General features: G+C 42.9%; 2 protein-coding genes across 3 annotated transcripts; one reads left to right on the forward strand and one right to left on the reverse strand.

Moving 5' to 3' along the window:
* The first annotated feature begins 338 nt into the window (after positions 1-338).
* LOC143540087 (uncharacterized) lies at positions 339-2,365 on the forward strand. Its single transcript, XM_077033241.1, has 5 exons — positions 339-473; positions 1,686-1,842; positions 1,956-2,006; positions 2,091-2,183; positions 2,288-2,365. The coding sequence occupies exons 1-5, from the start codon at positions 343-345 to the stop codon at positions 2,363-2,365; spliced, it is 510 nt and encodes a 169-aa protein (XP_076889356.1). The 5' UTR covers positions 339-342.
* Positions 2,366-2,593: 228 nt separating this feature from the next.
* Positions 2,594-4,900, reverse strand: LOC143540086 (uncharacterized). Of its 2 annotated transcripts, none has more exons than XM_077033239.1 (4): positions 4,364-4,900; positions 3,293-3,724; positions 2,952-3,213; positions 2,594-2,865 (listed from the first exon to the last, which is right to left on the reverse strand). In XM_077033239.1, the coding sequence occupies exons 1-4, from the start codon at positions 4,793-4,795 to the stop codon at positions 2,714-2,716; spliced, it is 1,278 nt and encodes a 425-aa protein (XP_076889354.1). In that variant the 5' UTR covers positions 4,796-4,900; the 3' UTR covers positions 2,594-2,713. The 2 variants fall into 2 exon arrangements, with proteins under 2 accessions (XP_076889354.1, XP_076889355.1); XM_077033240.1 differs by having other exon boundaries at positions 2,812-2,851.
* Between the last annotated feature and the right edge of the window lie 9,691 nt (positions 4,901-14,591).

A 14,591-nucleotide genomic window follows, 5' to 3' on the forward strand; every position in this document is an offset into this window, starting at 1 on the left:
CTTTCTAATACTTGAATTTTATTTTTTAACGTCAAACGAATTCTTCAACCCTCACCTAAGGCCAATGCTCGTGAACACTCGTCTGAAGACATGAAAGTGCGATCGAACCTGGGTTACATGAAACACCAAGTCTATCTCTTACCACTTAACTATTGGGTCATTGGCCCTAATAGTTGAATTGGATTATTAATATACGTTGCTTTTAATCTTATCTTACTGTACTAATAATATCTGTTACGTTTGGCATATTCATTTCAATCTCCCGAATTTATTCGATTGAAATCCAATCCAGACACACGCATTTGATCTTTCCATTTCCAAATTAAAGAGCTAGAAAGAAAGATGAGATCGTTGTCAGGAGGATCCAACACCACCTCCGGGCATTCGTCATCAAAGGTTCATATGAATTACTCTCTTCTTTCTGCGCTTCTCGCTTTCGCAATCGCCCAGTCCATCAAGGTCTTCACCACCTGGTATGTTTTCCTTTCCTTTCTCATTTCTCGCTTTCCAATTTCTTAATATTAATATTAATATTAATATCGCCGTTTTTTGTTATCATGTATTCGAATTTCGGTTTCACACAATTAGATTGAAGAATGTTTATGATCAATCTCATGTTATATCTTTTGAATATGATAATCGGATCATGACATTTGTGTGTGTGTTTCTGCATGCATGCATATATGAATTATGCCATAATTAGTATTAGTCTGGCTGTTTGCGAGCTACTTGGGATCAGATCGATAAAAAGCTCGAAATGAGCCAAGCCTTTTCAATAAAGCTTGTTTAGTTATGGAGCCCAAGCTCAAACCATGTATGAGAAGCTCGTTTAGGGTTCTCGAGCCTTGTGTATTTTTAATTTTCACCTCTTTTGGACATTTCTATGTATGCCGAGCTCGAGCCGAGCTTAGGCTCGTCTATTTTTTTCTCTCAAAATATCTAAACTAATTAAACACGTAAATAAATATATTAATTAATAAATAACTAATAAACCAACCCAAGCTTGAAAAAACGATTCACGAGCTTGAAAAAATAATTAATTAATATATATAATTATTGCGTGTTTAATTATTTATATATAATCTAAGAAAAACTTCAAACGATCCTAAGCTCGGCTCAAGCTTTGTGTACTACCTTAAACATGCCATAATTAGTATTAGGGGTGCAAACGCGACGTACTTGAAATCAGTTTGATAAAAGCCTGAAAATGAGCGAAGCTTTTTCGAGCCCCAGCCTCAAATAAAGCTTGTTTACTTATCAAATCTAAGCTCGAGTCTTAATGAGCCATGTGTATTTTCAAGTTTTATCTCTTTTGAACATTTTCTATGTATGCCAAGCTTGACCCGAGCTTTGGCTTGTTTAAGTTAGTACACAAGCTCAAGCAGAGCTTAGGCTCGTTTGAAGTTATTCTTAAAATATATATAAATAATTAAACACTAAATAAATATATCAATTAATAAGAATTAATAAACGAGCCCAAGCTTGAAAAAATGACTCACGAGCCAAGATCGAGCTTTAGAAAAAGAGCTCAAAACGAGCCGAGCTCGACTAGGCTCACTTGCACCCATAATTAATATTGCTATGTTTTGAAAGAATATTTGACCCATATTGAATTTTGCTTCTGATTGCAACAAGTTATCTGTATTATAACCTCCTAAGAATATTATAACTGTCTAGACATGCAGGTATAAAGAAAAACGATGGGATCTAAAGCAACTTCTGGGATCAGGTGGAATGCCATCATCCCATTCTGCGACGGTGTCTGCTCTTGCCGTTTCTGTTGCTTTTCAAGATGGTATTGGTGGTACTACGTTTGCAATCGCACTCATCTTAGCCTGTGTTGTATGATCTCTCACTCTCTTACCTTCTTTTTATATCTGCTATTGTTTAGAATCTATAAGTATGATGTTAAGAGTTAAGACATGTAATCTATTATCTAACGGATCATGTGACAGGTAATGTATGATGCAACTGGTGTACGCTTGCAAGCAGGACGCCAAGCAGAGGTTTGAAATGTGTTGCTTATGATTACAAGAACAATAATAACATTAATGCAATAATTTGAATCCTTTACGCATTAAATTTTTCAGCTTCTGAATCAAATGGTATATGAACTTCCTCCCGAACATCCATTGGCTGATAGCAGACCACTGCGTGAGCTTCTCGGTCACACGCCTCCACAGGTCAGATAAAAACATTGCTTTTAAATGCCTAAAATAGAACCATTTAAAGTTATCAACTGTTAAATCTGATCACAAAATATGTGCTGTTGGTTTGTATACTGCAGGTTGCTGCTGGTAGTTTACTGGGATTTGTTACAGCTGTAATCATTCACTTAATCTCACATGCTGGATCTCTTGATTGACCTCTGCAGACTTTTTGTTCTCTATGATGAACAATATATATTCTTTTTATATCCTAAATCCTTGATTCTTTACTTCAATTCTTATCATGTACATTCTTGATGAGTCAACGATCGAAAAATAATATTATATTGTTTTTAAGCATCAATATAAAGATGGTTTTTGGTCATCAATATATGGTTAGTACATATCAAACAGTTGACAAAACATTCATCCATTCAGAAAATTATCCTAATAACAACCACTAAGTTAGGGCATGCTAATTACATATTCCGAATAACAAAATTACCGTCCTAAGTCCTAACTTGGATTCGAGGCACAAAAGGTAACAATACAACTATGAACAGGCATCATGGCAATCGCTCGTATGTGAACACTGTTGTCCTGCCCAACACAAACAGAACCAGAGACAGCTCGATGAAGAAGATCGTGTTTATCAGACTTCGATCCACGGTCCAACCGTACAAAGTAATCCCTCCCGGGTTATTCTGCAGATACATCACTGCACAACAAAAGTTCAAAATCATATATTATTATATATATATCGTGGTGTTTGTTTTTAGGGTATAGAGTTTGTGATTTGCTTACCAAATGCTTGTCTCCTATGATACGAAGCCAAATGTGCGTTAGTAGGAAGTGGGATATAGTTCATTGCCTCTAAATCACTTTCTGACGACACGTCACTTATGGGTATATTCGGAAACCTCATATGGGAAGTATCATCCGGACCACACGATGCTAACGCATGCCATCTAGTTGCTAATGCTGCAACGCCTTGAGCTCGGTGGGAAATCTTTGCAGCAGCATTTAAGCAAAAAATCAATCCCACAACTTGTGAAATAGACGACACCTGGCATACACCAAGAGGTATTCAAAATATGTGATATTGAATAATTAGAATCAGATAGGGTTTAAGGGTTTAGACTTACTGCAAAATCACCACCGTTTATGAAAGTTACTTTATTACCAAACTCGGTGATTTTGAACAACATTGCAAATTGGCTGGATGTGACGACAGCAAACACGAGGAGAAGGTAAATTCTGAACCTATGACTAATCTTTGACAAATCATGGCGTAAACGAGCATGCTCTTCTATGAAAACCAAAACATCGGCTTCTGTTTCCAATAGTCTCCCATAATCATCAAAATGAATAATTTGCAAATAACAAACCAAATGGAACACGAGACATGATGATAAGTAGATAAAGTTTACATAAGCCCATGAAAAAGTCAAAGCCACAAGAATGCCAAAAGACTTCCACCATGATCCTTGGTGCATGTACATAACACGAATGAATTCACGCGCTATCTTCAAGAACAGACACGGTAGAACCCAAAGTACAAATAAACGTATAGATTCCTGTCATAAAGTAAAGATTTTCTTTAAATGAAATGAACATCTTAATTTTCATTCAAACAACCCTAAATACTTAAATTATCATTTCCAACTTGTCAAATTCCAAAAGATTAAACATTTTCAAGTGCAAAGTATATATAGTTTCACTACATTTATCATAACTTTGTGCCCGAAAACCATCATAATATGCAGTGATTTGAGCTTGTTTGACCATTCAAGGAATTAGGGATGTGCACGAAACCGAAAAAATCAAACCGAAACAAAAACCGACGATTTGGTTTTATGTTTTTTTTTAAACCAAACCGAGCTTATATATTTTTATTTTAATATCGTATAATAGTTTAATATATAATTTAACCTAAATATTTTAGTCTAATTATATAATAATCAATTAAATATTAAGTAACAAAAAAATCTAGGCCTAATTCAAGATTTTTGGCCAACTTATATATTTCGGCCCAAACTTTTCAAACCGTTAGCGGGTGAGAAAATAACCGAATTAGGGAACAAATAACTGAATCAACCGACATTACCGAACCTAACAACTAACCATATACCGGACCGACCTGTGCACACCCCTAAATATTCAAATATATGATAAATAAAACTTATATGTTTGGTTATATTGTGAAAATGACTTACAGATATCTTCTGAATATACTCATTTGAAAATCTTTCAACATGACCATTATACTGATCAACAAACAGAAACCTTCTAATCCCATATTTCCGCAAACTATGCGAAAGACAAAGCAGAGCAACAGCAGTCAAACAAGCATGAGAGGCAACAATAACAAGCTCAAACCCTTTGATTTGGTACAGTTCACATGTCGAACAGTTGGTGGGCATCAAAATGACCACCACAGGAATCAGAACCCCAATTACCCAAAAAGTTGCCCAAGAAATCCCAAATCTTAAGAGAGAAGATTGATCAAAACCCAAAGAGATTAAGTAAAAATTTAAGCTTTGAAGGGTTTTATCAAGATGGGTTGTTTCTTGTTGTTGAAAATCTTGATTTTGGTTTTGAAGAAGAGGGGTTTTGATTTGGGAGTTGGATTCTTGTTGGTTTGACATGATGATGGTTGGTGGTGTTGATTGATATAGAAGTCCTCTGCAATGAGGTTTTAAAGAGGATAAAGTCCAGTGATTCAATTTTTTATGTTGAATCTTGTTCTGCACAGTTTTTTGAGAAGAATATAGGGACTTTTGTTTATAATTCAGATTTTGATCAAATAATTCAATAGTAGGCATTTTTCTTACTTTCTAAAACTCAACCTACAGATATCAATTAAATTAAAAGTTCTTAGTAGGAATTTTTTATCAATTAAAAGTTCTTAGCCGGAGATAATAGACATTTTTTGATCAATTAAAAGTTTTTAGCTGGAGTTGTTTCATGTTTTTTAGATTTAGATAGAGTAATAGTACTCTATTCCAAATCACGCGAGCAGACATTAGTTATTACTAAGAAATTTTGATATATTCACAGTGATTCGAATCCTTTTTGATTAGTTTTAATAGTCTTTTTTTATAGAAAAAAAGAACGACAAGAAAAAATATATTTTGTAGCTATCCATGTATCCTTTAGTCCTACAAAATACCATACGAAATAGACGTTTAGAAGGGATATTAAGAAATTCTTTTATTGATTCGTCCCAAAGGAACGATCTATTTTATTTGACTGGTTATATTGTGAAAGGTTATATTCAGAGAAGATGGTGAAGTCTGTGGTGGTGGTTAATTTAAAAAATAAAAATAAAAAAAGGTTTTAATTTGTTTTTCACCTTAGCTGGTAGAGTTACAAAAAAATATACAATTATCATATTATATTGTCACAATTATATGAGAAAGATACTAGGAAGAAAGAACTTAATCTTTTAGATCAAGTATATAATACAATGAAGGTATATATAAGGGTAAGAAATTTAACCACTTTAAAACTAATAACAATAATTTAATTTACATGATAAGAATAAGATAAACAATTGTAATCCATGTATGACAAACATAACTTTAGAGAGTGTGATCTTAAGATTTTGATATTGAAGAGGTATGTACCCGTCTCAACACCAAGCAAGGCGGGTCAACCCACAAGATAAAGACATTATGAAGGCACAAAGCCAAAACCCAGGCGCATCGCGCATACAAAACATGCTCAGGCATCATATGCTCGCGCACGCGCGGCGCATATCGCATGCTCTTGCACATCACATATGCTCGCGTGTCACAAATGCGCGTGGCGCACCAGCGCGCGGCGCATATCACACGCTCGTGCATATCACACCTGCGCATGAAATATCTGCGCGTGAGAATAAAAAGAAGACTTCGCGCATCCTCAGGATGGGCGCATATCACACGTGCACATAATCAACCTCGTCCTTATCCAAATCAGGATCAGGGCAACCTTGATTGTGCACGTCAGACACTCTTCTAGAAGGCATCTTTTTAAGGAGTAAGAATATGCTGATGTTGACAGCTGCCAAATGAAAGGTCGACAACTCAGCATGACACATGTGCTACCACATGATTTCAACCAACGAGAAAGCGCCAGGTGTCTCAGAGGACACGTGGCGCAGTGCGATTGGAGGAGGCCAACGAGGCTGAGCCCAGCCAGTGGAAACCCTAGCACTATAAATACAGCATCAACTCCACTTTGATGACAGATTCATTCACACTCAATCATTGACAGTTACAAGCAGTGATATTACATTCAATCATATTGAATTATATTCACTCACAGTCAGTTACAGAAAAAACAGACAGTCACACAATCAAGAGTATTCAGCGATTCAGCAATACTCTTGAGATTTCACTGACTGACACTTTATTATCTTCTCCACAAAGATACTGATTCTCACGCCGGAGGGTTACCCCAAAGAGGACCCCTCTGTCCCTTTCTGAGGGGTAAGTAACGGCGTTGTTCATTTTGTAGGTGGAAGAACACGGATTCAAAGGAACCATCGGTGAAACAGTTTAATCATACCCGAGGAAAGTAGATCTGCTACCAGTGAGTAGATCCACGTTTCTTCATTGGCGCCATCCACTGTTACAAACGGCAATCAGATCTCATCCAGATCTACGAAAAAAAAATCAATCACCATGGTTTCTGGAGTTCGTAACGTTGATCAAGCTCTGGAGGATATTGAACGTGAGGGTGTTAACGACGGACAGCAGGTTCTGAGGGTTCCGCGTGATTCTACGCGTACCACCAGCAACCGTCCCTTCGTCACAACCCCTCACGGCCAGACTGAAACTCCTCCAGACGATCACACGTTACAAAATATGGCCGGCGCGAAGCTGAAAGGACCGATGGGTCCAGAAGATGAAGCAAACGATCCGAATGAATGGCTCATAAATGAGCAGCGGCGTCTGATGGAAAAGTACACTGAAATGATCAAACAGAAGAAGCTAGCCGACCAAACACAAAGGCAAGCGATTGATAAGCAGCCTACAAAAAGGCCGCGCGCGCCGGAAGAAGGGCATTCTGTTCACACTGCACACACTGAGTTCAGTGATGAAGAAGTGCATAGCATGAGGAAGACAAGGGATACTCATGCAGGAGGCTCGCAGCTCCGCGCGCCTGTGAACATGGCGCCTGGGGCCAGAGCAGATCTGGATCTGCACATGCCATACAGCCCACCGGTCAGAGGGCAAGTTGACGTAACCACACCCTACAGACCAGCCATCCTGGTAAAACACTCAAAGTTTACTGCGCGCATCGCGCAGGCTCCCATCCAGCACAAGACCAAGATGCCAAGTGGTCTGGGCAAATATGATGGCACAACAGATCCAGATGACTTTTTGCAGGGTTTCTATAACACGGGAAACCTAGAGAGCTGGACGATGCCAACATGGTGTCATATGTTTGCTCGCTGCCTCACGGGTGCTGCGCGGGTATGGTTCGAAAGCTTGCCGACAGGGCAAATTGATGGGTTCGAGGAACTATTAGAAAAGTTCCAAGCCCACTTCGTACAGCAGCGCAGGCACACGCGCGATCCTGATGACATCATGCACTGCATACGCAGGAATGATGAAACGATTGAAGATTACATCACTCGTTTCAATCAGGAGTCCCTGGCAATCGGGGGCATAACTGAGCAGCTCCTGCGCGTGGCCTTTATACAAGGCGCGCGCAGTGATCAGTTACGACGAGCTCTCGTAAGCAAAGATGGTATGCCCACCACGTGGGCCAAGTTAATGGAGGCATCGCGAGTTTTCGCGAGAAATGAGAAACAGATTGCCCAAGATAGGGCAAGAGAAAGAGCGCATCAGGCTGAATCACCGCGCAGCAAAGAGAAGAGGCCCAAACAGAACTCTGTATGGTCCAGATTGCAGCCAACAAGTTTTTCTTCCGCGGAAAAACAAGCGCAACCAAGCTCACCCCAGCCCCAAAAGGATGCTCGTAAACACGGGGAGGGTGACAAGAGGGAGGGCGGCAGAGATCCCAGCAGACCTCTGCCAAGAATATGGACTCCCCTCACTAAAACACCTTCACAGGTGTTAAGTACTGAGAATGTCCAATTCAAGCCTCCCAAACAACTACACTACAAGGGACCGCAAAACAGTGGCAAATATTGTGAATTTCACAGGTCCCCGGGCCACAACACCGACGCATGCCATCATTTAAAGGATGCGATCGAGAAGGATGTAAAGTCGGGCAGGCTGGCTCACTTGGTAAAAAACCAAAGAATAGAAGATGAGCAACCGGAGGGAGCCTCTGCCAGCAAGAAGTACAAAAGAATCTGTGTGGCTGAGGGGGGACGACAAGGGCAGACGTCAAGAAAGAGAAGCGCGCAAATTCACGGAGATTGGCGCGAGCAGCAAGTCATCTTCCCAAGAATCAGGGGAGGCCCTTCAATAAGCAGTCCTCTAGTCATTACCACACACATTGCTCATTACGAGGTGTCAAAGGTCCTGGTGGACACTGGAAGCGAATCTGACATTATGTATGAGCAGTGTTTCAGAAAGTTAGACCCGGCAGACCAAGCGCGGCTCGAAATTGTGAACGCACCGATCTGTGGTGTCTCAAATGAAATCATACATCCCCTAGGCCAGATTCAGTTTGAACTAACTATGGGGGATGATGAGCACAAGCGAGCCGAAGTTGTCAACTTCTTGGTCTTGCCCACCACGTCATGCCACAATATGATCCTGGGTAGGGGAACGATTGCCCAATTTAATGCTGTACCGTCGCCAGCGCACGGCGCATTGGGGATCCCTACACCAACAGGCGTAGCATTTGTTTACCGCGATCATTTGTGCGCAGTGACAAGCACGCCGCGGGAAGGGAGAATGAAACTTACAATGGCTGACAATGCGCCAGAGAAGTGGATTTTAAACCCAAAATTCCCAGAGCAAACGGTCACAATTGGCGCTACCATTTCAGACGAAACGAGATTGAGAATGAAAAAGTTGCTTACAAAATACACGTCGGTTTTCGCGTGGCAACACTCCGATATGACGGGGGTCCCGCGAGACTTGGCGCAACATTCTCTTAACACGTTTAAGTCGGTGGAGCCAATTGCACAGAAAAAGAGAATCATGGGGGATGAAAAGGCGAAGGCCATGAATGAGCAAGTGGAGGACCTGTTGCGCGCAAACATCATCCGCCCAATTCGATACCAGACATGGGTAGCCAATCCTGTGATGGTAAAGAAAAGCAACGGGTCATGGAGAATGTGTATTGACTTCAAGGACCTCAACAAAGCATGTCCGAAAGATTGTTATCCCCTCCCAAACATCGACGCAAAGGTGGACTCCGTGGCGCCATTCAAGCTCAAATGTTTCCTGGATGCCTATAAAGGCTATCACCAGATTCAAATGGCACCACAGGATGAAGACAAGACGGCCTTCAGAACCGACAAGGGTGTTTTTTGTTACACAAAAATGCCCTTTGGTTTAAAAAATGCGGGCGCAACCTATCAGAGACTTATGGATTCGGTTTTCAGTGAACAAATCGGAAGAAATCTAGAAGTCTACGTCGATGATTTGGTGATCAAGAGCAGGGAGGAGAGACAAATGCTCAAAGACATCGAGGAAACCCTTCAGCGCCTAACGGAGGTTAACATGAAGCTCAACCCGAGCAAATGTACTTTCGGCGCAGAAGAGGGGAAATTTCTTGGTGTAATGGTCACTAAGGATGGTTTCAAGGTGAACCCTGAAAAGGTGGAAGCCATCATTGACATGCCTTCACCATCCACCATGAAAGAGGTTCAGAAGCTGAATGGTAGATTGGTGTCAATCAACAGGTTCCTAGCGAACCACGCCAGCAAATCTACTCCATTCGTTAACACCTTGAGGAACTGTTTGAAGAAGAGCCAATTCAAGTGGACGCCTGAGGCTGAGCAAGCTTTCACTGAGATAAAAGAATGTCTCATTAAATTGCCAGCGCTCACAGCTCCACTTCCTGGCGAGACCCTTACATTGTACCTGTCAGCTGGAGACCGCGCGATTGGCGCAGTATTATTGGTGGATCGCAAGGGGATACAAACGCCGATATACTATGTGAGTCGGGTGCTCACAGACCCTGAGACGCGCTATTCAATAATGGAAAAGTTAGTTTTGTCACTAACACACGCGTCGCGCAAGCTCCATAGATACTTCAATGGTCATCCTATTGAAGTTCTGACTGGTTACAACATCCAGCAAGTTTTGCGACGCCCCGCGCTATCCGGAAGGCTGACAAAGTGGGCGCTGGAATTAGGTGAACACACGATCACTTATAAGCCCCGTCCAGCGATAAAGGGTCAAGTTTTGGCGGATTTCATCACGGAAATCCCAGACGGAAAGATTGAAGAAGCTCAGCGCGAGGTAGATCCTCCGCGAGCAAATGATGAAGAAGATGTTTGGAGGCTATTCACTGATGGAGCCTCCAACAGCGAAGGGTCCGGCGCAGGCCTCAAACTGATGGACCCTGATAATCGTGAATATACTTATGCTATCAGGTTGGACTTCAAGAGTACCAACAATGAGGCTGAGTATGAAGCCCTGCTGGCTGGTCTGCGCATCGCGCGCAAGTTTGGGGTTAAAAGACTAGAGGCGCATGTTGATTCTTACTTGGTAGCTGCTCAGGTCAACGGCCTATATGACGCCAAGGAGAACACAATGCCTCTGTATCTAGAGCAGGCAAAAAAGCTCGTTGAGCAGTTTGACTTCTTCAGAATAATACACATCTCGCGCAGCGAAAACAAGTCCGCTGACGCGTTGAGTAAAATGGCATCAACTAATTTTGATCACTTTGGCAAGGATGTCAGGGTGGAGGTAATGAGCAGCCCGTCAGTGCAAACGCAATCGGTCCTTGTAATTCATACAACCCCTTCATCCTGGATAACTCCAATAACAGAATTCCTGATGAAGGGGAAGTTACCGGACGATCGCGCACAGGCGAGAAAGATAAGACACAAGGCACAGAACTATGAATTACTTGATGGTACATTATATCGGCGCTCTTATCTTGGACCACTCATGAAGTGCCTGGATGCTGAAGAAGCAACCTATGTGATTAGGGAGATTCATGAAGGAATCTGTGGAATTCACGCTGGCCCGCGCATGGTGGTTGCCAAGGCGATGAGCTCAGGCTACTATTGGCCAGGCATGTACTTGGATGCGCTAAAAGAAATCCAAAAATGCAAGGCATGTCAGAGCTACGCGCCAAACACCATGCGTCCAAAGAACAACTTGATTCCAGTCACCTCCGCATGGCCTTTCCACAAATGGGCTATTGATATTGTAGGGCCCCTGCCGCAAGCGCAAGGGCGAGTGAAATTTTTGGTAGTGGCGATAGACTATTTCACAAAATGGGTTGAGGCCAAGCCACTAGCAAAAATCACAGCTGAGGCGATGAAGCAATTTATCTGGAGCCACATCATTTGCCGTTTTGGCCTTCCCATGGAAATTGTGAGCGACAATGGCAAACAATTCACTGACAGGAAGATATCAAGCTGGCTCAGAGAATTGCACATCAACCAAATCTTCACATCCGTCTACCACCCTCAGGGGAATGGTCAAGTGGAGCGCGCGAATCAAAGTTTGCTAAATGGGCTGAAGAAAAGGTTGGAGGGAGAATCCCACTCTTGGGTCGAAGAGTTACCTAATGTCCTGTGGGCGCACAGGACATTAAGCAAAACTAGCAATGGCGAATCCCCGTTCAGCCTAACCTATGGGACAGAGGCTATGATCCCAGCAGAAATTGGATGCCCATCCCATAGGGTACTCATGATGAGCAAAACTGATAACGAGCGCGAAAGAAGATTGGACCTTAACTTGCTTGAAGGGCGCAGAGAAGCGGCTATCATTAATGAAGCCAGATACAAGAAAAAGCTGGAAAAATATTATAATCAGCGCGTTAAAGAATGCCACTTCAAGAAAAATGATTTTGTCCTTCGAAACAATGAAGCTAGTCGCGCAATACCCCCAGGAAAAATGTCCCCCAATTGGGAGGGACCTTATCAAATTTCAGAAGATTTGGGGAAAGGCGCGTACGCTTTAAAAGATTTGAATGGAAAAAAGATACCGCGCTCGTGGAACGCGGCACAACTTAGAAAATGCTTCATGTAAAAGTTCAAATTTGTAATGAAGGCTTTTAAGCCATCATGAATGATGATTCGCGCTATCTTTCAATATTTGTTCTATTACCTTTGCATACATGTTTCACACTTCCTTTATTAAATTGGAACAATATGACAACACTATATTGACTTCAAAACAAAATAAAGTGAAGTAAAACATACATGCGCGAGCCTTAGCTCAAGCGCGTTAACGAGTCTTAACTCTAAAACGTCAGGGCCTTAGCCCAAACTTACGAGCCTTAGCTCAAACACGTTAATGAGTCTTAACTCTAAAAACGTCAGGGCCTTAGCCCAAAACAAAGAGCCTTAGCTCAAAACACTCACAAACATCCATCTTACATCCCGCGCAGCCTGATCATAAGAATCCTTAAACATAACTAAGGCAAAGTACATGCCATATCATGTTAAGGTCTCAGGTCGAGGCCGCGCGCGGAATCATAGTGGATATCTGAGTAACACAAGCTGACATGTAATGGCTAAACTCATACTTCCAGCCCGCGCGACAACGACGCGCGAAAAGGAAAATAACGACAAGTTAGCGCGCATGTCAGCATGAACAAGATACTGCGAGAACCACAAACAAAATAGAACAGAGGTTAATTGAATAATTTCCATACAACCTTGTTCTTATTTTAACGTGCAAGCATATCTTATATCTATAAAACCAAACATGAAGAGATGAATGGAAATGCGCAAGATATGAAAACGAGAGAACAAGTTTCATTCCATTGGATCGAAATTTACAAGTATGATGAGTTACAAATTACAAGTATAAAAAATAAATATACAAAATTTGATGAAGGGCTTCTCAAGTCTCCACGTCGACGTCAGCCGCTTCATCATCCTCATCGTCTCCCGCAGCATCTGGCGCGGTCTGCTCCTCATCCCCGAACTGACCATAGTCAAGTTCTTCCTCCTCATTGGAGTCTTCGATCACAACGGTGTCACGAGCAGATTCTTTCGCCCCACCAGAGCCGCTGGCAGGGGCAACATCCCCCGCGCCACCATCATCGCCACCAGCCCTCTCGCAATCATCAAGCAACTTCTTTAGCGCGCCGAGGTCGGGCTGGTCAGCAAGCGCAGCTATCTGTAAATCATTAGAAAAGTAATGAGTACAAAACACTTAGAAAAGTTAGTCAAGAAAAACTCATTATGATCAAGGTACCTGCATAAGGATGGGGATGGGAGTATTCATATACTTTTCCCCCACCGCGGCCATGTCCGCGCAGGCCGCATCGCTCTTTTAAGGGTACTCGGATGGGTTCTTCCTCAACATGCCATATTCATACCCATCCGTAAACCCTTCAGCTCGGCCAACCAAACGCGCGGCGGCATTGCAGTCCATCACAAGGGCTTGAAACTCGGCGGAATATTTCATCGCCAAAGCGCAGCGAGCCATGCCCTGTGACACCAGCCATTGGCGATCCTGCGCGAGGCCAGCAACAGACGTCTCGAGGGCAGGAACCTGAGAGTTTAATAACTCAACAGTTTCCTTAGTCTTTTTTAGTTCCTCCTTATCAGACGCTGCTGCCGCCAAAATTTTTTCTTTCTCCGCCTGCGCAGCACCAAGTGCTTCCTGGCTAGACGCCGCCGTCGCTAAGGCCTCATCTCTATCGGCCTGCGCGGCCGCCAAATCCCTTTTCAGGCGCGCAACCTCGCTCTCCAGTGATGATTTCTCAGTGATACTCTGGACGATAGCTTGGTCACGCGCCTCGGCCTGCTGTTCCAAGACACGCACTCTGCGCGCGTACTTGGCAACTTCGGCCTCCGCCAACTGCTGCTTCTCCCGCGCAGCTTGGAGCTCATGCCCGCGCTTGATGTATGCGGTGTTGGCACTTGCTCTGTTTTCACTGAGCTCCGCCTGGAGTTTCTCAGCTCGCGCGCGAGCATCAGACAGGTTCCAGGCGGCCACCTTAGCCTCTCGCTGGGCTTCCACAAGAGCGTCGCGTACTTTAACATAATCACGACGAAGCTCTTGGGAAGCAGCGAAGAAAGCCGACCCAGCGAAAACATGGTCGTTCAGCAAGTCCGCGCGGGTGCGCTCCTCCTGATACCTCCTTTCAGTAGGAGGCACGGCATGAGCCCAGAAGTCCTCGCATACGCCCATGGATTGAAAGGAACTCTCTTCATTAATATTCCATCTCGGGCGGTAAACGGGGACACCTTCCTGCAAAACACAAGAAAAATTCTAAGTCATAAAACATACTTATATGGAGGTACGCGCAGCGGACCAACAAATCAATACATACCTGCGGGGATGAAGCAGGAAAGTCAGCGCCAGCCCCACCAGAGGTCTGCGCTGCGAA

This window comes from Bidens hawaiensis, unplaced genomic scaffold (assembly GCF_021521415.1).
Source record: "Bidens hawaiensis isolate Kalapana, Puna unplaced genomic scaffold, B.hawaiensis_p1.1 tig00012136_1, whole genome shotgun sequence".
Taxonomy (NCBI): domain Eukaryota; kingdom Viridiplantae; phylum Streptophyta; class Magnoliopsida; order Asterales; family Asteraceae; genus Bidens; species Bidens hawaiensis.